This window comes from Petaurus breviceps, unplaced genomic scaffold, assembly GCF_028583685.1.
Source record: "Petaurus breviceps papuanus isolate PSGF00001 unplaced genomic scaffold, PetGlider_PUasm1.0 120, whole genome shotgun sequence".
In the NCBI taxonomy this organism is placed as follows: Eukaryota; Metazoa; Chordata; class Mammalia; order Diprotodontia; family Petauridae; genus Petaurus; species Petaurus breviceps.
The window spans coordinates 399197-426362 of NW_027185627.1; the positions used below are offsets into that span (position 1 = coordinate 399197).

General features: G+C 43.5%; 2 protein-coding genes across 7 annotated transcripts in view; both read left to right on the forward strand.

The window, feature by feature from the left end:
* The window catches only part of UNC13B (unc-13 homolog B), a 341071-nt gene that overhangs the window by 285315 nt on the left and 28590 nt on the right, over positions 1-27166 (forward strand). For 4 of the 6 annotated variants that reach the window (XM_069088739.1, XM_069088747.1, XM_069088763.1 and 1 more), the window contains exons 11-19: positions 4944-4990; positions 9468-9546; positions 12282-12356; positions 12618-12837; positions 18837-19064; positions 19903-20044; positions 21284-21453; positions 25031-25146; positions 26857-27020. In XM_069088739.1, the coding sequence (XP_068944840.1) occupies positions 4944-4990; positions 9468-9546; positions 12282-12356; positions 12618-12837; positions 18837-19064; positions 19903-20044; positions 21284-21453; positions 25031-25146; positions 26857-27020 (1241 nt within the window). Of the gene's footprint in view, positions 1-407; positions 431-4943; positions 4991-9467; positions 9547-12281; positions 12357-12617; positions 12838-18836; positions 19065-19902; positions 20045-21283; positions 21454-25030; positions 25147-26856; positions 27021-27166 lie in introns of all 6 variants that reach the window. The other 2 variants (XM_069088727.1, XM_069088734.1) reach the window with 1 other exon arrangement.
* RUSC2 (RUN and SH3 domain containing 2) overlaps positions 1-27166 on the forward strand; it is a 445432-nt gene that overhangs the window by 101375 nt on the left and 316891 nt on the right. The gene's annotated exons all lie outside the window — the stretch shown is intronic.

A 27166-nucleotide genomic window follows, 5' to 3' on the forward strand; every position in this document is an offset into this window, starting at 1 on the left:
TAGTGTTGGATCTGTGACCCCCATTTCTCTTATCCCATGAGTATGCCTCTGACTACCCCACTCTAATTGGTGGAATGAACACAATGGAGAAGAGAAATAAACACAAGGTTTCTGTTTTTTCATGAGAAGACCTTTCTTTGTCTTTGTTCCTGGGGAGGTTCCCAGCTGACGGGTGTCTGATGAACTGAGGGGATCAGGATGGAAAGCACATCAGTCTATATTTTCAAAGTACTCTCCTTCCCCTTCCCCTTCCCCTTCGCCTCACATCTCCCCACGGTCCAGCTATGCCATCCTTGGGCTTCTTGGAGAGTCGGTAGCCAGGTTAGCATCTCACTGATGTGCAGAAATTTGCTCTAATCTCTTTCTTCTCCTTTCCTCTTTTTATCTTCTTTCTTTTCCCCTTACAGAAGGAAGGCAACAAGCCCTTCAGGTCATTGTCCCCCAAGTGGGGTGTGCATGCTCTGTGCATGCTTGTGCCTGCAAATACTTTGTGTCCTCTCCCCACAAGTGGTGTGCATGCATGTTCTGTGCCTTCAGATGCCTTGTGCCCTTCCTGCATTCAGCATGTTTGTTTTTTGGCAAAAATTCTTGGGTAGAAGATAAGAATCTGTTTGTTACAGGGGCCACCAGTTCAGAAGGGAAGGAAGCTTAAGTTTCTATTGACCTGTCTATTCTATCAGGGGACAGAGGGAGGGAATACACATTTCTATAGTGTCTACTATGTGTGATAGGTATTTGTTACAAATATTTCATTTGATCCTCACAACAACCCTTTGAGCTTAGTGTTATTATACCTATTTTGCAGTTGAGGAAACTGAGGTAGAGATTAAGTGACTTGTCCAGGGTCACACATCTAGCAAATGTCTAAGACTGCATTTGAATTCAGGATCAGCATAGAGTCTACCAGTAATTATAACTGAGGACCTTCAGGGAATACTGGGCCCTTCTACTATTGCTTCTTTTAATAAAAAAAAAATTATTGATATCTTGTTAAAAATATAGTTTAAATTTCCTCTTATATTTAACCCTCTCCCATTCCCAGAGAACCATCACAAATAGCAAGCAAATTTTCCATGACTTCTTTTTGGAAATTCTTCACTTAATGTTTGTGTATCCTACACAGAGCCAGGACTAAGGGTAGATCAGGTGAACAACTTTGTTGGGTTCCCCAGAGAGACATACACAATCATGAATATTTTAAAATATTTATTCTTATAAATGCACACACTTACAATGCCAGAAAACCCCACTCTTAATGTTATTTATTTTATGATAAGTCAGGAGGGTTGGATTACTTCTCAAAGCCTCAACACAAAGGGAACATAATTATCAAACACAAGGCACATGCTTTCAAACCTTGCCCAAGTCATTCTTATCCTGACTTGAATTGTTGACTCACCTTGAGTGGACTCTTGGCCAGAGCTAGGCAGCTCTGTGCCCATCTCTCTTCCCTCTCCCCAACTTGTCCATTAGAGTGCTGTTTCACATACATGTGAATCCGACTCTGAAGTTTGGGGCTGGGCAGGTCATGGCTGTGAGAGGAAAGGGAGGACCTGTGGACCCTGGTACTTAGTTCTACAGTTGGCTCCCACATGCAGTGTTTGCCTTTGGTTTGCTCAAGAGACTTGGAGATTCTGGACCATGTTTTTCACCCAGACTAGCAGACTCTTGCAGTTGGAAGTGTTTGTTTTCATTCTTCATGTTAACTTTTTCCAAGTGCTTTTTTTAGCTGTTCCTTTCTTGTTTTCTTTGAAGCTCCTACTATCGGCCTCTCACTTCTAGATGCAGTAGAATCGCCAGGGAAAATGATCCAGGTTTAAAGACTAGTGCTGATCAGCTGCTGCTTATCCTCCTTGGAAGCCTTTGATCGAATGCCTGAAATGTGTATGATGGCATCAGATTGTTCTCAGCCTCTAGTCTGAGTCCTGGCCAGGGCTCAGAAACCTTGATAGGGAGGTGGGCGCCAGTGAGTTTGGTGCCAATGAGGCAGGTCCTGGGCAGTGGCTTTGAGAAGGCAGTGAATGAGCTCATGTGCTGAAGGTGGGATATGTTTAAGTTAACACAAGTCACTCCATGGTAGGAGCTTAAGGGGAACCTAAACTAGTTCATTGAATATCTGGGCCTTGGGCCTTAAGTCCCTTATTGGAGCTGGACCTTTATTAGTTCTTCCTGTTTGCCCAGACCTTGAGAGCCTGAATGCCCTGGCCTATTCTGAGACTGTTCATAGATTTTCTTGAGACCTCAAAGGACCTATCCTTTGGGAGGTTGGGGGGTGGGATGCAAGGAGATCAGCTGCTCACACCAGCCCCTACCTTTATATACCCTGAGGTGGGGAAAGGAATTGGTAGGGCCTATGGCACTAGATGGCCTCATTCTTTGAGACCCCTTTTTAAGGAGCTGGCCCTGACCTTGATTTCTAGGGGAAAAGAGTCTCCTGCCTGAATTGAGCTCAGATTTTTCTGTATAATGCACAGTATACAAACCTTCAGTCTTGGAGAGGTAGGCTTAGGGTTCTCTTCTGAGCTCTCAGTCATGCATCTTCCCCCTCATTTTCGTCCTCCCTTCTCCCATCCCCCATTTTAGGTGGTCCTGGGTCCCTGGTGAGCTCTTAGCTATACATTCCTCCCATCCCCAGGTAGTCCTAGGGCCAACCCCCTCCCCACACAGCTCTGCATCCTTTCCCCATCTCAGGTGGTTGCTCAGCTGTGCATTTCAAGCCTGTCTCCCTCCATCCCTATCCCAGGTGGGCATTTGGGAGCCAGACATCTTGGTTTTTCAGGTCATCTTTCCCTTTGACTTTCTCAGTAGCCCCAGCTCTTGACAAAAGGTAGAATTGTTAGGTGGGTAGAGAAAACACCAGCCTAGCACTGGAAAATAAATTCTGGCCTTCTGTTCTCCTCAACCTGTTCTTCTGATGAGCAGCAGTTCTGGGACCTGCCTTTGCATTTTTCAGGTCTATTTGGGAATCTCTGGTAACAGATCCCTCTAGTGAAAAAGAAAGTCATCTGGTATGGTGGGAGGGGTGTGTCGTGTGTACGTGTACTCACGCCTCTGAGCCCCAGCTTAGCCCAGGGAAGCAGATGGATTGGAAGCAAGCTGGCTAGCAGAGTGACCAAGCCTTGGCAAGCAGCGGTCCTGCCAATCTTCAGGAGCATGAGGGAGGTATCTGTGTTTGCTGAGTAAGACCAGGACTGAGGCAAGAGAAAAGTCCTACTTTCCCTTGAGAAAGGACAGAGAAATGTTTCTGAGCCCAGCTCTAGGGAAGTCTGGATGTTCCCATTACTCATTGCTCCAGGCCTGGCCTACAGTTACAGCATTGGCCTCTAGCCTTCTCTGTTTGCAGGAGATGCTAAGATATACAAAACTTTCCAGTTGTAGCAAGACACATTGAGTTATGCCTCCAAAACTGTGAGGAGACATGTTCAGGCTCTCATCTCTTGGCTTCACCTTGCGTATAGCAGAGAAAGGGCTGCTTCTGCTTATTCCCCTTGGCTGATGCCAGTAGCTCTGTTGGCCCTGATGCCAGGCTTTCATCCTAGGCTCTTACTGTAACTTTTGTTGGTGCCAATAATCCCCTCTCCCAAACATCACTGTTTCTCCATATCTAGAGGTAACCCTGGATTTGACATGCCAGATCCCTTATTTGTTCCTGGTAGGCTCACTCAGCCATGTTCTCTTTTCCACTAAATTTGAATGACTTAGGTCTGAAGCTATAAAACTGTAAGTTGTTTGGATTTGCTGTTTCCTGCCTGGCCCCTGGCAGGGTTCATAAGCATTTATCTCCCTTTGGAAGCCAGCTTTGCACATGATTTGTATATCTGTAGTTAAGTAGCTGTCTATGGGTCAAGACCAGACTCTTTCCCTCCCCGCTTCATCTCCACCACCATCACCACCACCACCACCATCATCACCATCACCAACACTCACCACCGCTGCCGCCACCACCATCACCACTATCACCACCACCACCACCACCACCGTGACCATGACTGGTTTTCATCACAGCCCCCTGGGCTTTCCCTGGGAGGGTATATCAGCACAGCTCTTGGAAGAGGGTAGCTCCAGCTGGTCTGAGGGAGATGCCGGTGCCCATACACAGCAGCTGTGCCTTAGGACTGTCAATGACTATACTTCATAGCACCTGTCTCAAAGTTAAAACCTCTGCCCCCTGGTCCACCTCTTTGTGATAAAGCACAAGAACTATCACGACTTTGGTCCCCGCTGGGATCTCTGGCTAAGATAATTCATTCAGCAACAATCTACTAAGTACTTACTACATGAAAAGTGTTGTGTTGGAGTCAGGTGAGATACAGAGATGGAAAGGATATTGTCTTACCCTAGGGAAGCTTCCCAACTATGGGAGAAATTAACCTTTCTTTGATCAAAGGAAGGAAGCCAGGGTAGATGTTGGTTGAAGTTAGATTCATTTTACTTATCTTAAGCCTCAAAATTATGAGGAGGTCTTTGTTTTTATGCTGATATGAGCCTTCATCTATAATTTTTTTCCCTATTCTTGCATGAGAATCACTTAGGGATATACTTACCCTAAATAAAGCAAGAATTTTCTGCAGTATGGGGTATAGCAGGGAAGAGTGAAAACATTTTTTCTGATTATTTTTTCTAAAGAACAGATGCGCTGACTCTTAAAAATCTCTTCTGAAGTGTCCAATGGGTAGCTACCCATGTTCCATGTCATTACAACCTGCCTTTCCTGGCATCGGGCAGAGATATTTTGGGGTGGAGTTGTTAGAACCAAGCACACATTGCTAGTGGCTGTGTCTGTGTGTCCATATGTTTGTGTGTTGTAAATTGCATGAGCTACATTCTAAAAGAACAGATTCTTGGGTCTCCCTCCACCTGTCCTACTCCCAATCTAAGTTATAACTAAGTCTTTGTTTGGCCTTTCTTAAGATCTAACTTAACTTTCCTTTTCTTCTCTGAAGGCTCCTGATGATGGTGACCCCTCCAGACAGCTGTGGCTCCCCAGCGGGTAAGTGCTTCCTGGGACGGCATTTTCCATATGGTCCTTTCCTAAGACTTTTTTTTTGCCTACCTTTTGTATGAGGCAGAAAATAGGGTGCTATAGATTGGTTCCCATGACTTTTCTTTATTTCTGACCCCTGACATCACAGCAGTGAGTAGTACAGCAGATGGAAAAATGGAGAGCCAAAAAAAAGTTTCACCTAGGAACACTTTCTTTTTGATTACCACCAACCTAAAAGATAACTTCCAAATCAGTTACTTAGAACAAAGTCAAGAGAGGAGAATATTGGGGCCAAGGCCAGGAGAATCTGAGGGGAAAAAAAGACCTTTGCCTTGTGTGGGATTCTTTGCTGGGAACAGTCGTTAGATCCTTGAATTGGAAGAACTTATAGACAATCATCTGTTCATACATCAACCTTTGAAGCAATTAGATGGTTAAGTCACTTAATAAGATAATCACCTCTCTTCTTTGGCTGCCCATCTTCTAGTATTTAACTTCCCTCATAACTCTTAATTCTTTTTTAAAGGTTTTATTGGTATTTGTTTTGTTTTGTTGCATTATAAACATTTACGGATTTACTCCCATTTCACAAGAGGTCTTTTGTAACACAGTAAAACAATTAAATAAAATTAATAACACAGTGACCTCATCTGAAAGTGCATTCAGCATTTCACATCAATAAAACCCCTCATTTTTATTCAACAGAAGTCTATTTTCTCTCTTTCCCACCCCCACCTCATTGAAATGAAAGAAAAATTTCTTTTAACAAAGATGCATAATCAAGCATAAATTCAATCATTGGCTGTATATATGCATATACATATACATATATATATACACTCACATACATGTCCCATTCTGCACCTTGTCATGTCTCTGTATGAATAGCATATTAGTAATTTCTTCCTTATTTCCCAAAGAATCTTTCTTTTTTTTTCCTTTCAGACACTTTCCTCTTTTTCACAACCAAGTGATCAAACTTCCTCTCACCCAGACCTCTAGGTTACACACCCCAAAGTTCCAGACTTTAACCTTGCCTCCCAGAACATCCTCATTCTCTTCTTTACCCACCTTTCTCTGAACCTTCTGATACTTACTATCTATGTAGCCTTGGGCAAGTCACAGCCTCCCTGAGTCTCACTATCTTCAACTATGAAAATAAGGAGGTTGGACTGCATGATCTTTAAGGTCCCTTCTGACTCTGATCTAGGATCTTATTGTCTTCTTTAGTTTCTGAACATTTTTATAGATGACCAGGGAAACTGAAAAATATCACTTAAATAAGGAAAAAGAACATATAGAGTACAGATTATCTCCTAGTCTTTACTCATTCTATACTTTCTAATGCATCTCAGTGTCATATGGTATTATGTCATAGTAGTTCTATGGTACTATCTCAAACTGTTTGTGGTCAGCTCAGTCCTTTAAAATGTTTTCTGATTTCTTAGTGAGTCCATCTGGAATTTTTTGGCCCAAGATGGTATGTGTTTAGCTATTTTCCTATGCAACTTATTAATATTATGAACAAACCCATATTAAATATTGGCTAAGGCAGAGCTAACTTCTGTAACTGTGTCTGTCTCATTTTATTCATGGGCCACCTCTCCAAGGGTCCCCACTTCTCTGGCTTGCCTCTGGTTTCCAAAAAAAAAATCCTGAAGTTCTAACTTCTACAGTAACCATAGATTCCCTCTTTTTCCCTAATAGCCAACATCATCCCATGACAATCCTCAAAATGACTTTTAAACACCCAGTTCTAAACATTATCTCAACTAGATTCCTGTGAAATTCTCTTGAGATTACATGTGTGATGACTTGGAAATTGGACAGAGCAATAGCTTCAAGAACCAGCCTTGATGGTGCCATTATCACATGGCATTCCATGCTGAGTCTTGGCCTACTCATATGCCTATAGTACCTCTCCTCCTTCTGAGATCCCAGAGTTCAGTTGGAGAGGGCAAGGGACCAGTCATGATTGAATAGCTAGTAATCATTGTTGGTTTCAACTACCAAGTACAAGTAGCAACCTGATTCTGACACAATACGGTCGAGTGGGTAGAACTCTGGACATATAGTCAGGGAGACCTGGGTTCGAAATCCCATCCCAGCTACTCAGTATCTTTGTGACCCAACACAAGTCATTTAAGCCTTCTGGGTCTTATCTGTAAAAGGAAGAAGTTGGAATTTATATCCTTTCAGTTCCCTCCCACCCTCCTTTTCTCTCTCCTCCCTCCTCTTATTCCCTCTATCTTCCTTTCCTCCTTCCTTCCTTCCCTCTCTTGCCCTTCTTTCTCTGTCTCCCTTTTCTCCTTTTCTCTTACCCACCTCTCTCCTTCCCTCCACTAAACTCTGACTCATGCTGCCTCGTAGCCAAACAGCAAGCATAACAGTGAGCCTGGGTTCTCCTGGCTCTGCCAGTGGAACCACAAGCTCTGGTGCATCCCATTAAGCTGGAAAGGCTTCGATTATGCATCCACTGATGGCATACATCTGTTGTCTTAGCAGCAGCCTTCAGCCTTGCTAAGTTTAAGGTGCTTTATCACTCTAAACTTTAGTTTAGCTGCCTGATAGTGAAATTTTGGACATGACAATTCTAAAAGACTGGCTACCGAGTCATATAGGACTTATAATTTCCATCAGTGGGGAGTAATGGAGTGTTCCTACTCCATCAAAGCTACAATTCCTTGAAACATTGAAACACTACTGCTATGTGTTATCCTTTGTTTCATGTGAGTAGATCTATGTCTTAGATGTATTGTATTGTTTCTCTCTGCAAGGGAACTTCTTTTCTCAATTCAGACTTGTTGAACTGAATACAACAAGAGAATCCCCTGCTTCTCTATCCCCAAGGGTTATTCCCAGCCTATTCCTGGGACTTTTCCCAATGTCTAGCTTCCATACATAGAGTGGTGACTCTTTTGGAGTAATGAGCCTCCAAAGTTGACATAAGATTGTATCACAAGTACCATGAGAGGCTACATGAGGTGCTGAGGATGTTAGAATACCACGTTAGACAGTGATGTTGGTCTGTCCATGCTTAGGCTCTGGTTGCTACCATAGGAGCTGCCCACTCCCTTGGTTGCCTTCCCTGGTTCTCTTGATTTGTCCTCAAGAGGACAAGCATGATGATTGCCTTTTTTCTTCTAGCTATTGGGGATGTGAGGAGAGAGTTGAGTCATATTAGAAAATTCCTAAAGACTCATCTCCTAAAACTGTCCAAATCATACCTTTCGTTTAGCAGGGGTTGCAGTTGGGGGACAGTGCCTGTGACCCATCCCTAAGAGTTGACTCTGGAGTCTGATAGTTTGTAATTGTGACTGCCAGGAGTTTATTCCTGCTGTGAGTCTATAGCTACCCAGAAGCCAGAGATCCAAGAACTACCTGCTTGATGAATAAGTTAACAAATTTACTCTTGATTTCACCTGTGTGTCTACCTGTGTGTCAGCTATGTCCACCATGCTGGGTTTGGTGGAGAATTTCAAGAAAAGGAGAAAGTATGGTGTAGCAGCAAGCACCCCAAGCGTCCTCAGGGTTTGCTGCCACCACAGGTTCTTGGATATGCTTTGATAAAGCAAAGCAACTCAAAATGGGTTAACAAGCTTACTTTAATCAGTCAAACATATATCGTTTACCTTGTTCAGGGGAAAAAGGTCAGCACCCTGAACTTCAAAGTATACAGGCAGAATTATCAAGACAGAAACAGATCAAGTAGACAGCTTTCCAAACTGTCCAACCATTACATCCATACCAAATCAACATCTGGCTTTCAACATCTGGGTTTTTCAAAGCCAGGGGGCTCTGGACAATGGCTTCCCAGAATCCAGATCAAATCACAGAACAGTTCTCAAAGTGAGCCCCAAAACAAAGCTACACATCAGGGCTTATATAGCCTTCTCCTGGCTCAGAGAATGTAACAACCTTTTGGACCCACTGGCCAATCAAAAAGTATCTACTGAAAAACAAGCCTCCCACCCCAGGCTCCAGGTGCACTTTAGCCTGGGGCAGGGAAGATCTTTAAAATGTATATTCCCATTACATATGGTCCTTGCCTCATGGCTCTCACAGTTAAGTTGAAAAGTGACTTGTCCATGCAGTGGGTAGTGAACATAACCTACAAGAAAGGAAACCATTCAGCTCAGTATTCAGAATCAAAATCCTAACAGTCATCTGTCCATACCACATCTGGAACGTGTTACCTGGGAAGATAATGAGCTTCCCATTGTTGGAAATGTAGAGCCTGAGACAGAATGACCCCCTTCCAGGTGTGCTGACTCCTACACAAGCTGGGAAGTTGGCCTGGAGGACCTCTATGGTTCCTTCCATCTCTGAGAATCTGTGCTTTTATCTCCTTTTGCTAGCTCTGCTGTAGACCTTTGGGCAGTGGGGGGAACAACAAACAAATGAGGTAAATGGAGTGGAACTTCCTTGTATCAGGGAAATATTAGTTCTGAATCTCCCTCTCCCTTTCTTTCTCCTCTTCTAGGTCAGCTGGTGGACTCTATGGCATTGACAGCATGCCAGACCTACGCAAAAAGAAGCCGCTTCCCCTTGTCAGTGATTTGGTAAGAGTTGTTCAGACCTGCTCTCAGAAACAGACCAAGGTAGAAGAGAGAGCTCATTGCAGAATCTGACATGTGTTGGTCACTTGGTCTCACTTTTTATGATGACTGAGTTCCCAGCAATGGGCTGATGACAATTTGCTATTGACTCTTCCTTGAACAGATGCTAAATAGCTCTTGTGGAAGAGACTGGCCTAATTGGTGCTTGACCCTTCCCAAAAACATATTTTGAGAAGAAACTTCAATACATGGCCTCAGTGGGGGCCCATGTCTTCCTGGGAACACATGTGGAACGGGATCCTAGCCCATTAAGGGAGTATATCTGGGAAATGAATCCTCAGAGTGGTCTCAATGACACCCCTGTTTTTTTCTGAAGCACATCGAAAGAAGGGACCCAGTAGCTGGCCTCAGAGAAACCCTTTGCCTAGCCTCCGTGCATCCCCAGGAATTATATTCTCAGCTGTCTTCCTTGGTCAGGATCTATCATTGGGATATATTTGGGTGGAATACTAGGGGATTAGCCTCCAGACTTTCTAGGCTTTCTGTAAGACTCCTCGATTATATTGAATGATATTTGCGCCTTCACTGTATACCTAAAGATGGAGCTTGAGGATTTGTGCAGTTGGGGGGTTAGTTTCCTACTTGGAGTAATAAAATCAGTCTCACACTATTAGACTTCCTCTAAAACATGAGAGTTTCTGAGGGTTTCATGGGGCTCTAAAGCTGGAAAGTCTAAGGATCCCTGCCAGTCTTTCTTATTGTGCTAGGTCAGGTCAACTCTCTTCTCCCTAGGTCTCCCTCTACAGGAAGGAGTTCCATTGTCATCTAGCCTTTGATGGTTGGGTGACTTGCTTCAAGGTCACACATTGAGTAAGGACACATTCAAACCCAGGTCTTAAGACTCTAACTGAATATTTCTTTCCACTACACTGTGTTTTCTCTAGAGAGAAATAAAGGTATAGAGACCATGCTATGTCTCCCTCAAGGTTCCATAGCAGGCTCTTTCCTGCCTTCTGCTAAGAGTCAATTAAGTCCTCTTTAATTTTTTTTCTCCTTTCCTCTATCTTCTTCTTGGGTTGCAATCCAGTTCCTATGACATGGGGTGGAGAATTCTGGTCCCTGTAGCTGCCCTGTTGGACTGAGGGGTTGAAACTTTGTTTTAAAAGATGGTAAACAGAACCAGCTGTCTCTCTGTTGTGAAACACTAAGCTCCTTTTCCAGATGACTTCTTTTCTTCTCTTTCTTTCAGTTACACCTTCAAGCCTGCTTCTCCTCCTGCTCAGTTAGTCACCAGTTACCTCTCTCTGGAGAGGGTTTGCCTAAAGGCCCCTTCCTCCATGAAGTGTACTTCCTTCTTGCCCTTCTCAGGGATTAGGACTCTGGGTTTACCCCTACTGTGCCTGTCCCAGGGATCAAATGGAAAGCTTCAACAAGAAACCTGTAAGGGCTTCTCTGGCCTACAGAAACCTCCTTGGCTCTCCTGTCCCATATTCTATCTACATGGGCTTTCCTTGAATCCCTTCTGACCCTGTTTCTCTGGGTATAGTATATTAGTCTTAAACAAGAACCTCAGACAGTACTTTTAGTCCTTTCTGTTGCAGGACCCTGCCCTAGCACAGATGGTATAAGTTCCTGAGGTCTAGGTTTGAGACAGGTTTGTTTGAGGAGAGAAGGGGTTTTGGTCAAAGAATCAGTGGCAAAGCCTGCGTGGTTTATCCCTTTAAATGCAACCTTCATGGCTGGGGTATTAATATCCTGTTATTCCTTTCTCTGCTCTCCCCTCAACAGGCCATGGTGAGTGTACTCAGAGTTCTCTCCTTTCCTACTACCCACAGACTATACCCTTGTGTTTCCTTTCCCAACCCTTCCTCTTGTTTTACTTTGATATTGTGAAGCGTGCTTGTAACCACCACTTCACTGATGTAAGCTAGCCCTCAGCGGGACAGGTGGCTGTCCTTGGGGTGAAGCCTTAGGCCTCACTGGAAGTGCAGCTGTCATTCATTTCCGGTTGCCTTCTGCGCTGCCCATTGGACTTCTGAATGCTGCTGTTCTTCTGGGGGCTTTGGGTCCTACAGGTTGGTACGAAGGGTGAGAAGTGCAAGTAAAGCTCCAAAAGGTGGAGTCACTGTTTTCAGTTTTGATCGCTACGTGTGACTTAAACATATTCAGATGCAAGTTTCTGGCCCACCTCTCTGAACCTCATCTCTTGTCCACAGGCAGCTTTAGCACTTATAGCCATGAAAAGGAGAATATCTTAGAGCAAAGGGGGGAAATGAAGCCCTTTGGATAATGAGCTACTTCTTTTTTTTGTTTTTGTTTTTTGGAGGGGGGAGGGCAGGGCAGTTTGGGGTTAAGTGACTTGCCCAAGGTCACACAGCTGTAAGTGTTAAGTGTCTGGGACTGGACTTGAGCTCAAGTCCTCCTGACTCCAGGGCTGGTACTCTATTCACTGTGCCACCTAGCTGCCCCTATGAACTTCCTAATAGCTTGTGCTGTGGAGGGAAGGGGGGCGGGGCATAGGAGGGATCTGTTAGGACATAGTCTCCCTAAGAAGCCGAGACAAGGGAGCAGGAGCCTTGGCTTGGGGACCTGTTTCACTGGGACTTGGAAGCAGTGAATGACAGGAGAAGCCTGTGTTGGGAACAGAGTTGGAAGGGTTCAGCCTGGTATTTTGGTTCCCTATATCCACCCCAGCTTGTCAGCCTTTGATGGGGTTCATGGCCTGTTTCTCTTCACAGTCACTGGTCCAGTCCAGGAAAGCAGGAATCACTTCTGCATTGGCCACACGGACCTCCCTTAAAGATGAAGAACTGGTAAGCATTAGTTGACTTTAAGCTGCATTTCTGTTCTGGTCTGAGTTCTGGACTCTGGACTAGACCAGGTCTGGCTAAGCTAAAACCATCGACACAATCACTAGTATCTCTCTTGCCAGATCTGAAGGAAAAGCCAGCTTTTCCTGAGACTCTTGATTGATTATTTAAGGGGAAAAAAACCCCAACAACTTTAGTCTAAGATTTCCCTGCCTAGAGCTAAAGGCAGCCATGATGGGGTGTGGCATGATATGTGTTTTTCAGAAATCTCACGTGTATAAGAAAACCCTTCAAGCCTTGATCTACCCTATCTCCTGTACCACTCCTCACAACTTTGAGGTGTGGTCAGCCACCACACCCACCTACTGCTATGAATGTGAAGGCCTTTTGTGGGGCATTGCCCGGCAGGGCATGAGGTGCACTGAGTGTGGGGTGAAGTGCCATGAGAAGTGCCAGGACCTGCTCAATGCTGACTGCCTACAAAGTGAGTACTGCTGCCTGGGCCCGCTTGGGTTGGGTAGGTGGAGAAAAGGACTGACAGGCTCTGGCAAGGCAGCATCGTCCACAGTGGCTCTTCTAGCAACGTGATTTCTCCTTGTGCTGTTGCCAAGGGGATGCTCTGGGATAGTCCTTCCAGGCCCATTTGATCTGAAGTTCTTGCATCAGAAACTCCTTAGTTAGAGTTTTGAGGTTGTTATTACCTAGTGGCTGCTTTTAATGCTCTCATAGGAGTCCCTTGGAAACATCACTGCTGGCTTGCCAGGTCTTGGGGGTGCAGTTTATTGTGGGGAGAGAATGAGCACAGGAATATGGACCTGAGAGATGTGTTCATACTTCACTGTCATCACTTCCCAAATGACCTTGGTGAGCTCAACCCAGCATAGCCACCAAGGAGGAAGAAGAGTGCCTATGGTAAACAGTGGGCACATGGCTTTGGGACTCTTATGATACACCTCCTACAACCCAGTCCCAGGAGCCAGGAAACATAGTAGTTACTTTAATTCATCAGTGGGATCTCCCAGACAGGAAAACCAGGAGTAGAAATTCTGAAAGAACCAAGGTCAGGAGAAAATGTACTCTCTTGTGCTCCAAACTTCCCAAATCAATGACTGAAGTGTAACTTTGTTAGAAATGGGTTTTGGAAAAGTGCTAGAGCTGAGAAATTGGGAGAAGGAAAAACAGAGAATTCATGTAGAAGGAAATGATGGAGGTGATGGTGTCTCCTGTCTTGTTCTGTTCACACTGTATCTGAGTCTAAGCACAAGCAGGGTCTGGGTGGTTTGGGATGCTTCCCTTCTCACCTTCAAGCCTAACATGAAACCTGGGAGTTGATTTAAGCTATTACAATCTTTCGAATTAGGTTGTTCTCCCTTTTTCATAGTAAGGATTCCTGACAATGGAAAATAATGCTAAGGTAAAAAGCCCTCTTGACAGTATAAACCCCAAGGCATATTCTGTGGTACTAGAACAGATAAATGTAATGGGGATAGGTAGAGGAAATCTCAGAGGGATTGGGCATGGTACCTCCTGGAGGTCTTTCAAAAGCTTTCCACCCTCCTGAAGCTTCAGGAAAAATCAAATCAAATTGGTCCGATTGCTGCTTTTGTTAAGGCTTCACTTAAGTCAAGGTATTCAGGGGAGGACAAGGGAACAGTTTGTGTGCAGATATCTTGAGCACCTGATCTTTGAGGTGATTTACCATGAAAGTACTACTCCAAAGAGCAGTGCAGTTCTTTAGCCAGAGTGTTCCAGGGTCTAAGGACCTGGGTGAAAATTCTGAATCTGACACTTTGATTTTGGGCAAATCACTTCATCTCTCTGGGCCTCAGTTTCCCCAACTGTTACAATGAAAGGATTGGCCTTGATAACATCGAAGGTCTGTTCCACATCTAAATCTATAATCCTAAGGACCCTTTGCATTTCCCTCTATTCCTTGCATGATGAGCACTTGGGAAGAGCCTGCAAGTTAGTCATCTCTGAGCTTTCAAGAGTCGATGTGGGTTTGTGGTTGGGGCTGTTACTGCTCCAGAGTCTAAACACAGTTTAGCCAAAGAGGGAAAGGGGTCTTTGGAATGAGGATATGTGTCACAGATTCAATCATAGTGTGTCTTACTTCAGCCGCTGAGTCCAATCCCCTATCCCCACAGAAAGGGATCCCGCAGCAGGCACAAGGATGTATCCCACCTTTTCTGCTCTCCCAGGGATTGGACTGCCTGTTTCTCTCATAGCTATTATCTAATGTTTCTGAAAGAGAGTGTCAGAAAGTAGGAAGAGCACTGGATTTGTAGTCAAAGGACCTGTGTTCAAATCCTGACTACTCTTTACTAATGTGACCCTGGGTGAGTCACCTAACCTCTCTGGGGCCACAATCTGTCTTTCTGACTCTGAGATGAAAGGTTTGGACAAGATGAACTGAGTTTGATTACAGCTCTAATTCTATGATCAATATTTTCTTTTCTCCATGACCTGTTGCAGAATGGAATCTAATCTTTCCGTTTTTTGCTTGCTTTCTTGTCTCTGATGCAAGCATCAAGTCCCTTGTGAATTTCTAAGGTTTTTTTTTATTGCTAGTAACACAAAACAGGTAGGTGGTAAAAATGTTGAAATTACAAGAAACCTTCAAAGTCTCACAGTAAAATGTATCACTAGTATTCATTAGGGTGTAAGTAAAGATAGGCCTGATTTTAGCTCCTCTCTTGGCCTTGTCACTAGCCCACCTTCCTTATTCTTGTCTTGAGAGCAAGCAAATCTCACCCAAAAAAAGCACATGTTTTTATTTTTAAGGCCAAATCCCAGTCCCTTTTCCCTTCAAGTAAGGAAGTCTCCATTGTAGACTCTGCATTTTTTCTTTCTCATCCAATCCCTCTAGAATCAGACAAAGAGAAATGTAGATGCCGGTTGCATGTTTCTTTAGTTGCCTAAAGTAAGACTGCCCTTAGATGAAGCTGATGGTCTTTATATCTGCATTTTCTTTTTTTTTTTTTTTGAGTTAAGCTTTTTATTTAATGTTACAAAAAATATTTAGTCAAACAGACCAAAGCCCATGTCATCATCGGACTCCTCGGATTCTTCTTTTTTTGCTTCCTCTTTCTTCTTCTCCTCAGCTGGGTATATCTGCATTTTCATACTTACCTTGGAAAGTTTACTGAGAAGTATCCTATGGGTAAGGTCTGAGTGTTGTGCTTCTAGATTATAGACTATGTGAAGTATTAGTTCTTTGAAAAATGTTCTCCCACTGCTTGCAGCACACAGAAATGTGGCCATGGTTTCATGGAGAACCATTGAGAGGGGCAGTGAAACAATAGTGGGCCTAAATTCTGAAGACTCAGCAACCAACCCTAGCTTTATTTACTTGCTAGCTATATTATTGTCTGTTTCTCAATTTTCTCATCTCTAAAATGGGGATAATAATGCACATACAACCTGCGTGGCTGGATTGTTATTGAGAATATACTATGTAAACTTCAAAGCACTCTACAACATGAGTAGCTGCTGCCATTGTTATGTAAGGAATGGATTTGCTACTGAAGTTAAAGGGTGCAAAAGTGGGGTGTGAATGAGAAAACCCCAGGAAAGCATGGAAGATTCTTCGGGGAGTATATCAAAGGACAGACTAGCAGTTTACCCACCATGGAAGGATGAGGACATTGTGTTATTATTATAGGATGTGGATTATTAATCCACAAAGAATAGCATGACTGAAACCAAGTTTTAGGTCTACTCTAGTGATGTGGTTTCCAGGCTGCCATAGTTGGAACTGAACCTTGGGGCCAGACACCTTTGCAAAGTTAGATTCAGGCAGTGTGTCTGAGGGGTACCCTTATGCCTACTAGCTAGCTACATGATAATATCCCTGTTCTCCTGGCCCCAGGACTGCTTTTCTACACAGATAGGGCATTTGATATTTTTCTTTCCTCTGAGACCCTTTCCTCAGCTTCAGTCTGAGAAAGCAAAACCTTGGATGGGACCCTGGCTACTTTTGCATTCTGCTTTGGAGGAGCTGGGCTGCCAGCCTCCAGTGAAACAGTCCTGGGGGGACAGCTGGACTCCTGTGAGATTAGATGTAGATGAACTTAATCAATAGGGGGTTCTGAGATGCTGTAGGCTATTAGGATAAGAGATTGTTCCTGTTATCTCATCTGGAAGAGAATGTAGGCAGAGCCATTTGAGGGAGACAGGTATGTTAGTTCCTCCTATGGGAAACCTAATTCCATTCTCATACTGTGGAAGAATTGTGGGTCCATTTTAGTTCTCAGAGCATCCTAGGAAAACCTTGGCAGCCTTTCTACAACCAGAGAAATGAAATCCATGTGAGATATGACAGCTAGGACCATTTCTAAGAAAGATTGTATTCTTTTCTTTGTTTATACTATGTCCCTACAGCTATAGGAGTCCTTCAAAGGAAACCCTAAACCATGAATGAAGTTGGACACAGGATGTAGGAGCCCTGTAGAAGAGCAGGGAACCCAACCATATGTACTTAGGTGTTTGCTGAATAAGAATGTCCAGATAGAAAGTATAGTCTGGGCTGGTGGCAGATCTTATTGCCCAGTGGTATTGGGCCCCAATGAGCAGCTGAGCTCCTAAAAACTGATAGCACAAAAAACATTTGGAGTGATGACAAGTGGTAGCTTTGATTCTAGAAAACTCACTCTGGAATTGCCAGAATCCAGATCACAAGGAGAGAGGAATTTGACTCATAAGGAATTGGTATTATCATGCCAGGGAAAATTCTGAGGGGGCTGGGTGCATGCATAGTAGCCATCTGTCACCATTCTTTCACTTACCTGGGTCTAAATCAATACCATGTTGGCCACTTGTGGACCTGACATTTATAGGAAAGAAGAAAAAACAAAATTAGAGGACTTGCTTTCAAAGAGGACCATTATGCATAAACCAAGGTGAGCCACCATTTTATAAGGCAGGTAGAATGTCTAAATCAACCAACAAGTATTTATTGAATGATAGATCCAGGTTAGCCCTATTATAGTCACTGTAGGGGATACATAAGAAAGATGAGATATAATATCTTAATATAATACTAAAAGGCTTATAAATTCTTGTGGGAAGTTAAGGCTTACAGGTAACTACAAATAGGCTAAATCTCAGAAATTTACTTTCCAGATTTTTAAGAGATGGGGGCATTATGAGCAGAATGGTTCACACAGTGTCAACATGATCAATGTATCATTTGGTTTTATTTAAATGAATTTTCTTTATTACAAAGAATAGCTTGTTGTGTTTGGGTAGAAGGTCATAGAGGGGAAAGGTCTATTGAGAAATGACTGTGATATGAAAATAATAAATCTAAATTTAAAAAAATAATAGGATAGCAGAGGCTAAGTGACTGTGTGGAAGGGAAGGCAGGGGAGAAGGGAGTACCAAGAAAATGAGGTAGGGTAGCTGAGTAGAGACATATTATAGAGAACCATGAAGGTGAATTGAGAAATTCATATTTTGATGATAGACAGTTGAAAGTTTTTAAAGTTTTTAAGTAGAGGTATAGTATGATAGAAGTAAAACTCTTAAGTTTCTGGTTTCTCCAAATGCTTGAAATGGATGAGAGAACCATTGAACCTGGTATTAGCTCCATTTTTAGTCTTGGTTAAGCTTATATATGTTGGCATCCTGGGTTGCTTCTATTTTCAGGCTCCTACTGTCTTATCAGCTTAGCCCAAGGTTATGAATTGGCCAGCATGGATCCAAAGACTGGACTGTCTCCATCTCTGAACTTCCAGGCAAACCTTGGAGCTAGGTCTTCATGGTGGTTTGGTCATTAGAATAGAGATTGGGAATGGGCAACTTTGTACTCTGTGCCCAATGGGAGCTGAGCCCTGTTCTAGGCTATGGTATGAGGGAGACAGAAGAAAAAAAAATATGATTCCTGCCTTTATAGAAATAATAGTCTAGTTGGAGACAAAAAACTCATATGCATGAAACAATTCCATCACTTCCCTTTACCTCCCCTCCCTAGTTCAGAAGGGCTACTTAGAATGTCCTGCATTTATATTAATCCTTATTATGACTTCAAGTAAGGGTTGGATTATTAGGTACTGTTGTGATACCTCAGGCCCACCCCGAGACCTTTATTCCTAGGGTCTCTGCTCACTAAACAGTTGAATTCCTTCTCTTTAGCTCATCTGTACCTGAATCACTCAGGGGACTCACTGGCCACTGGAGCTAGGGGGTGTCTGTTTGTTCTGATATGAGGAGGCTATTGTTCTCTGATTTCCTTGGCTGAGCAGCATGGTGAATATCTACAAAGACATATAGGGATTAACCTTTAACTTTGAGACAAATTCTCCATTGTGTTCTAAACCCACCTTGGAGTGGCCTGGTATCAACTGAAGAAGAGTAGTTTCTTCCAGGTCTAGAACCCCACTATTATTCCTCAGTTAAACCTATACCTATCCATCCCTTGTGCCAGAAACTTGCCTTTGCCCCAAGTGGGCATGTTAATTGAGATTTATGGCCACCTCTCAGGGGCAGCAGAGAAAAGCTGCAAGCATGGGGCTGAGGATCGGACTCAGAATATCATTATGGCTATGAAGGATCGCATGAAAATCCGTGAGCGGAATAAGCCAGAAATTTTTGATGTTATCCGAGATGTCTTCACTGTGAGCAAAGTCGCCCATGCACAACAGATGAAGACAGTGAAGCAGAGTGTGCTAGATGGTACCTCCAAGTGGTCAGCTAAGATCACGATCACTGGTAAGGGGAGAGGTTGGGGTTAGGGCACAGAAGGAAACAGAGGGAGGTGGCATTGGGGGTAGGGAGGAGGGAAAGTTGGAATGGATAAGATCTGCAACACTGGTAAAAATAGGGAAAGAGAAGGTATGGAGGAATGGAAGGGTTGGTGGATGAAAGGTGGTTATAGAGCCTAGGGAGAAAGTAGGTACAGGGAGTGACAGCAGGAAAAATAACAAATTCACTGAATATATGCTATGTATTTAGCCCAGCACTAGGCACTGTGGGGGAGACTCAGTTGGCATAGTTATTGCTCTTAAGGAGTTCACCTTTTCCTTAGAGAAATTCCCATGGGTGAGAAGCTAAATTACATTACTCAAATTAAATTACAGTGCAAACAGATAGCACAAGAACATGATTAATTATTAAATAAATGGCACAGAGGTGGAGCTTGTTGAGTTCAGGAAATAAGATGATGTGTGGGCTTTATTAGTCAAGAAAAACGCCACAGAAGAAGAGGAATGGGACCTGAGCTGGGCTTTGAATTGGTCTCATGTTTGCTGAAGGGGACTGGAGTGAATGGTTGGGTTATAGGGAGGGAACAATCACTCATGCTCTTAGAAAAGTAACTATGTAGAATAAGCATCCCTTTGTAGGAGGGGCATATCTTAGGAAAGGAGATAAGAAGACAAGGAAAAATGGTATTGAGTGAGAATGTCTCTAGTTCCTGCCTTGGGCTGCCCGCATTGGCTTCTTCTCAGTAGATGCTGCCCTCATGCCAAGAACTAGCCTGATTTCAGGGTGATGTACCCTGGGGAATCATGTTTTGTAGCTTCATCTTTGTTCCATGCTTGCCTTGTAGTGGTATGCGCTCAGGGTCTGCAGGCCAAGGATAAGACTGGCTCCAGTGACCCCTATGTCACCGTGCAAGTTGGAAAAACAAAGAAACGAACAAAGACCATCTTTGGCAACCTGAATCCTGTTTGGGAGGAGAAGTTCCATTTGTAAGTGGTCAAGGAGGAAGGCTTAGTTTGACTGGTGCGACTGAAAACTGTAATGCTCAGAGCTCCCAAGAACAGGGAAAGACCTGTTTTGCCTTAAGATCAGATCTTCTCTTGCTGTTTCCTAGAACTTGAACAGGATTGGGGAGGAAAAGGAGAATATGGGCAAATTAAGCTGATTCTTCCATATTTAATTTTGGCTGTGGCTGCTGCTGTTTCTTTCTTTTTTTTTTTTTGTAGCCACATCTGTAACTATTTATTGAATGAGGCAGTAATAAACAGAATGGGAAAACAACACAGATTCCATGCTCTGCTACTGGATTTTGCATTTTTTTTTCCATCTTCTTGGCAATCTCAAACTACCAGGAGGTTATTTCACCACAAAGGTGTTTCTTTCTTTCTTAATTCCTTCTCCCATATGTATTACCTCCACCTTCCAATTAACCATTGCATCTTCAGCAGACATAACACACTTCTCTGGTGTAGCCAAGAAAACTTTTATTGTACTGCTTGGTGACAAGTAAGAGCAACCCACACAGGAATGACCATTTATTGCGTATGCTATTGAGGGGATTCCTGTTTGGGAATTGGTATTATAAGATGGCCTTTGATGGTCCCTTCCAACTCTGGGATTCTAATTCTGGGGGGTATTTCAAGTTATTTCTTGTTTGTATATGGAGGCACAGGTGGAGGTTCATTTCTCCTCAGCTGCTCTGCTTTTACTCCCTCCTTCCAACTCATTTTCCCAGCACTTCCAAGTAGTGTTGGTGGCCAATAAGCCCTGGGCACTTTATCTCTCCTTTCTTCCCAGGACACTTAGATACAGTCCAAAGCCATTGGCTTTCAGTGATTTCCTTGATCCCTGGACAGACAACCTTTACCCTGGATCTCCCCAGAGTCCATCTTCTACCCTCACTTCCAAGGTAGATTAGGCTAATAGATAACTTACCCTGCCCAAGCCACAGAGAAAGCATTTGTCCTTTGTATTTCCTCTAGTTAGCAAATATATCGGCCCTAGTAGAATTGGACTGTTCTGCTTTACTGGAAAGTCTCATTCTTTAATAGGAGCAGAGAAAGACAGATTGGCATATAACTGAATACATACACTGAATACACTCTTCCTCTTGTGTGCTTCATCCAAGATGCTCTGTGTAACTTGGGGGTTGGGTGGCAAAATAGAGAAGGTTCATTGTTGAATGATAGGTAATTCTCCTTTGTGGCCTTCTTGCTATCCTCCCACAGCGAGTGCCATAACTCCTCAGACCGAATCAAGGTACGAGTGTGGGATGAAGATGATGACATCAAGTCAAGAGTGAAGCAGCGGCTGAAGCGGGAGTCAGATGACTTTCTTGGCCAGACCATCATTGAAGTGCGAACCCTGAGTGGCGAGATGGATGTCTGGTACAACTTGGGTGAGAGCTGGGGGCAGAGGATCTGGGTATTTCCTTTGAAAGAAGGAAAAGGCCAAGTGAAATAGTTTGGACACAAAGGGAGGGACTTAACAGAAAGCTTCTTGGTCCCCTCTGCCACCACTGAAACAGATGTTGGTGAACTTGGCCGGGAACTTGTTCTCATCACAGGTCACTTTCACTGTGAGCACTGACTTTAGTTTATGTATCATCATCTATGCCAGCTAGGTTGGCCGTATGTTTCCAGGACTGTGCCTATCCCTTTCATGGCTTGTCCTAGTCTGGGACCATTCCAGATACCTGAAATCTATGTTTACCACCATCACCCTCAGTCTTCTTTTTTATTTTTTTTTTCAAATGCTTTATTAACTTCTGGTTTACATCATTCATTTCCACCAGATTTTGAGTTACAAATTTTCTCCCCTTTTTTCCCCTACCCACCACCCCAAAACAGCAGTCCCACATCCCCTCCTCCAATCTGCTCTCTTCCCATATCTTCTCCCATACCCCCTTTGACTTTTCCAGTAGGGCATGGTGGATCTCTATGCCCCAATGCCTGTATATCTTACTTCCAAATTACATGTAAAATAGCATTAATAATAGCGTGTATATATATACATTTTTTTAAACATTTAATTTTAAAACTTTGAATTGCAGATTCACTCCCTTCCTCCCTTGTCACCCACTCTTATTGGGAAGATAAGCAATTCAGTATAGGTTGTACATATGTAGCTAACGCAAAACATTACCATAGTAGATATGTGGTAAAAGACTGACTATATTTGCCTCCCTCCTATCCCACCTCCCACTTGTTCTATTCTCTACTTTGATCCTGTCCCTTTTCAAAAGTGGGTTCTTCCAACTTCCCTCCCCCCAGCCTGCCCTCCCTTCCATCATCCCCCCTCACATGCCCTTCCCCTCACTGTCCTATAGTGTGAGATACCCTATTTAGTGTGTATGTCATTCCCTCCCTGAGCCAAATTCAGTGAGAATAAGGTTGACCCATTCCCTTTTGTCTTCCTTTTCTTCCCCTCCATTGTAACAGTTTTCCCTTGCCTCTTCTATATGAGATAGTTTATCCCATTCTGTCTCTCCCCATCTCTTTTCATTATATTCCTCTCTCACCTCTTTAATTTCACCTTTTAAGTATAATCCCTTCCTATTAAATTGGTCCTGTGCCCTCTATCTATATATACCTGTAAACATATATACACATATTCACATATGTATTCATATGCTAATATATAGACATATATATTTTTTTATTCCCTTCAACTATTTTCATACTGAGTAAAGTTTCATCAGTTACTGTTATTGTTTTTCCATGTAGGAATGTAAATAGTTCAGCTTTGATAAGTGCCTTATGATTTGTTTTCCCTGTTTACCTTCTCATGCTTCTCTTGCTTCTTGTATCTGAATGTCACATTTTCTATTCAACTCTGGTTTTTTCATCAAGAATGCTTGAAAGTCCTCTATTCCACTGAATGACCATATTTTTCCCTGAAACATGATACTCAATTTTGCTGGGTAGGTGATTCTTGGTTTTCATCCCAGCTCCTTTGCTCTGCAGAATATCATATTCCAAGCCTTTCAATCCCTCAGTGTAGAAGCTGCCAGATCCTGTGTTATCTTGATTGTGTTTCCACAATATTCAAATTGTTTCTTCCTGGCTACTTGTAATATCCTCTCCTTGATCTTGAAATTTCATAACCTGGCTAAAATATTCCTAGGAATTTTCTTTTTGGAATCTTTTTCAGGAGGTGATTGGTGGATTCTTTCAACCTCTATTTTGCCCTCTGGTTCTAAAACATCAGCAGGGAAGTTTTCCTTGAGAATTTCTTGGAGGATGATTTCTGGGTTCTTTCTTTGATCATGGCTTTCAGGTAGTCCAATAATTTTTAATTTATCTCTCCTGGATCTATTTTCCAGGTCAGTGGTTTTTCCAATGAGATATTTCACATTGCCTTCTATTCTTTCATTTGTTTGGATCTGTTTAACAGCATCTTGATTTCTCATGAAGTCACTAGCTTCCACTTACTCCAAAATAATTCTGAAGGAGTGATTCTCCTCATTGACCTTTTGAGATTCTTTTTCCATCTGGCAAATTTGGCTTTTTAAGGCATTCTTCTCCTAATTGCCTTTTTGAGCCTCTTTTGCCATTTGAGTTAGTCTATTTTTTAAGGTGTTATTTTCCTCAGTCAGGCTGTTGACTCTCATTTCATAATTTTCTTGCATCATTTGCATCATTTTCATTTCTCTTCCCAATTTTTCCTCCACTTCTCTTATTTGCTTCTTAAGGTCTTCTATGGCCTGTAACCAGCTCGTATTTTTCTTGGAAGCTTTTGGTGCAGGAATTCTGACTTCACTGTCTTCCTCCTGTTCCATGCTTTGATCCTTTTTGTCGCCAAAATAGGAGTGTAAAGTTGGGTTACTCTGTTTAATTTGCTTCCTTTGCCTGCTCATGTTGCCACTCAATCACTTGACCCCTGGGCTTTTTGCCACAGTAAGACTCTGCCACCAGACAGGAGAGCTTCGTCCCAAATGCTGGGGTTTTCTCAGCTGCCAAAGGCGGTGCCCTCTCTGAAGTCTCCACATGTTCTGGCAAGCTGGTCGCACACCTCAGGACCCCTAACCTAGACCGAAATCCAGATCCAAACAGGTCAAAGCAAGAGCAATTATCCCTCAGACTGGTTGCTTGGTCCCCCTACACTCTGCAGGCCAGGAGCTGAAGCTGCCATGTAGGAGCAGCTGCAGGGCTGGCCACAGCTCCTCAGAGGCTTCTCACCCCAGGGGCAAAGGCCGACCACACTCCCAACTACTGGATCCCAAAGTCCACACTGCACTGATATCTCACTTTGTTCTTGGCATCTATGTGTTGATAATTCTGGAAACTGCCACAGCTGCTGGTGATCTGAAGTCCCTCTAGCCGGTGGTTGGTCAGGCCCACCCTGGGGCTAAAACCTCTAGCTCACATGGGGCTGGGCTCGGCTCCCAGAGCACTGCTCTGGCCTATTCCTGTTGGCCTGCGGGGCTGTCCTCAGTGGGAGGTTAGCTTCTCTGTGTAATTTTGTGGGTTCTGTAGCTGCAAAGTTTGTTAAGAGTCACCTTTTACATGAATTGGAGGAGGTGGAAGCCGGAGCCCTGAGGAAGTCCTGTTTCTACTCCACCATCTTGACTCTACCGCCCTCCCCCCCCCACCTTAGTCTTCTAAGCAACTCATCACTGTGGAGCAGAGGAAGGGAAAGGAGTTTGGGAATATCTCTTCATTGGCAAAGAGCTTTGTCTTCTTAGAGTCTAAGGCACCAGAATGATGGGTGTTATAAACTTTCTATCTATAAGCCATCTGACTAAGAGAGAGACTGAAACTAGAAATTTCCAGTTCTCCTTTCATCTGCCTAGTCAGTTATACTTATTGGGTTATATGTCTTTGTAAGGATGATTACCCTCTTTAGATTATAACTCTGGCCCTCATTTCAGAAGGCCTCTTCTTTCCTTGGACCCCAACACCAGGGTTAGACACATCTTCCTTAGTTTGGGTATTTTTTGAAGGTGTAAGTTTCCTCTCTCCTTTCCATTCTAGAAAAGAGGACAGATAAGTCTGCTGTCTCAGGAGCAATTCGGCTGCATATCAGTGTGGAAATAAAGGGGGAAGAGAAGGTAGCACCATATCATGTGCAATATACCTGTCTCCACGAGGTAAGTCAGCCCCAGGAAGAAGTACTTTCCTTGCCCACCCACACCTCCCTAGGAAGAAATCCCCAAGGCAAATAGCATGATCTCCTGGGAAGAATAGGGACTAAGTAACTAGAGACCTAAGTGCTGCTCTTTGTTGTGTTTGGTGGCTAACTACATAACCTTGGATAGACAAACTACCCTGTGCCTGGGTCTCCCAGGTGTAATATAGGAATATTAAGCCTTGCCTTCTGAACTCTCTGTGGTGAAATTAGGCAAGAATGACAGATTTTCTATGAAGTTTTCTAATCCCTTAATTCTTCCATCCCTGGCCATCTACATCCTTCATACTCCCAGCTGGTAACAGAGTTTTCTTCTTGGACTCTTTTTTTTTTTTTATGGGAAAGTCTCCCAAATTCATGTTCATCAAATCAATGTCATCTAGTTGCCCCAGGTCATAAGAGGGAGCAACCCAACCATGCCCAGCTGTTTGCATATCTGGTCCCACAGATGTCCTGTAGTTCCCGTCCCTTGGAACAACACCAGGGCCTTCCTCACTTCCATTGTCATCCGTATTAGTGGTCACGAGAGCTCCTGGCTTCAACAAAACCATGTTTCCATCTGTCTAAGATCTTGAGCTAGACCCAGAGCCAGATTTGCAAGTGACTGGCTCCACTAACAAGGACAGAGCTCTTGCTTGGATAGTGTTAGAATTAGCTAGGCTCTTTGTGGTATGATTCCCCCTACCCCTTCCCCCTCTACCCCTCCTCCAAGAGCTGGGTCTTTGAAGTGTTTTGGAGTTTGTGTGGTTGCCTAGGGTTAAGGAAAGAGGACAGCATACTTTACAATAATGTTAATGCAATGCACCACACCGTGGTGTGGAAATTACACAAGGGAATCATTTGAATGGAAATGCTAGTTGAATCCATGACAGCTGACAAAACCACTGAGAGAGCATGGTGAGTGCTCAGATCTATATTTTAGAGCTATTAATTTAGCAGCTAGATGAACTGGAGAAACGAGAGATTGGAAGCAGTGATATTGGTTAAGATACTATTGTAATGATATAGGTGAAGAGATAGTAAGGATATGGACCAGAAGTTGTGTAAGTGGAGAGAGGGGAGGGATGTGAGAAATTGTGGGGAGATAGAGAATCCATAAGAGTTTCCAAATTATAGGAAATGGAGAGAGAAGGGAAAAGTCAAGGATGACTCTGTGGCAAACCTGGGCAGCCGGAAGGATGCAGATAGAAGGTACTTTTGACAGAATTAGGGAGGTTTGGAGTACAGTTAAGTTTTGAAGGGAAAGAGGAGTTCCATATGGGACAAGTTGAGTTTGAGATGTTTATAGAGCATTTAGTTGGTGATGTCTAACAGGTACTTGGCAATTCAGGATTGGCATTCAGGAGAGAGAAGAGGGCTGCTTATGATGAAGTCATATACATAGAGATCATAATTGAACCCATGGGAGCTAATGAAATCACCAAGAGAGAGATTATAGAGAGAGAAGACCCCGTTCATCCAAAACAAGAGTCTGGAGAGTACTCATATTTTATAGGTAGGAGGAAGATAATGATCCAGCAAAGGAAACTAAGAAGAATCAGTCACACAGGTAAGAGGAGAACCAGAAGTGCTATGTTTAGAAGATGCTCAGGAAGAAAGGCTGGTCAACAGTGTCACAAGTAACAGGGAGGTCAAGGAGATGGGATTCTTCACTTGCCTTTGTCTCTTGCAGAACCTGTTCCATCATCTCACAGACATCCAGGGCAGTGGAGGAGTCCGGATCCCTGAGGCCAAAGGGGATGATGCATGGAAGGTTTATTTTGATGAGACAGCCCAAGAAATTGTGGATGAGTTTGCCATGCGCTATGGCATTGAATCAATATACCAGGCTATGACGTGAGGCTCAGGAGGAACTCTAGGGGAAGGGGTGCTGATCACTTGAATGCTAATGAAGTCATCCTGACAAATTAGATTGCCCCTTAGTAAATGGGAGCAGCTCACAGCTGAGACCACCCAGCACTGCCAGCCTCTGGCTCAGTCTT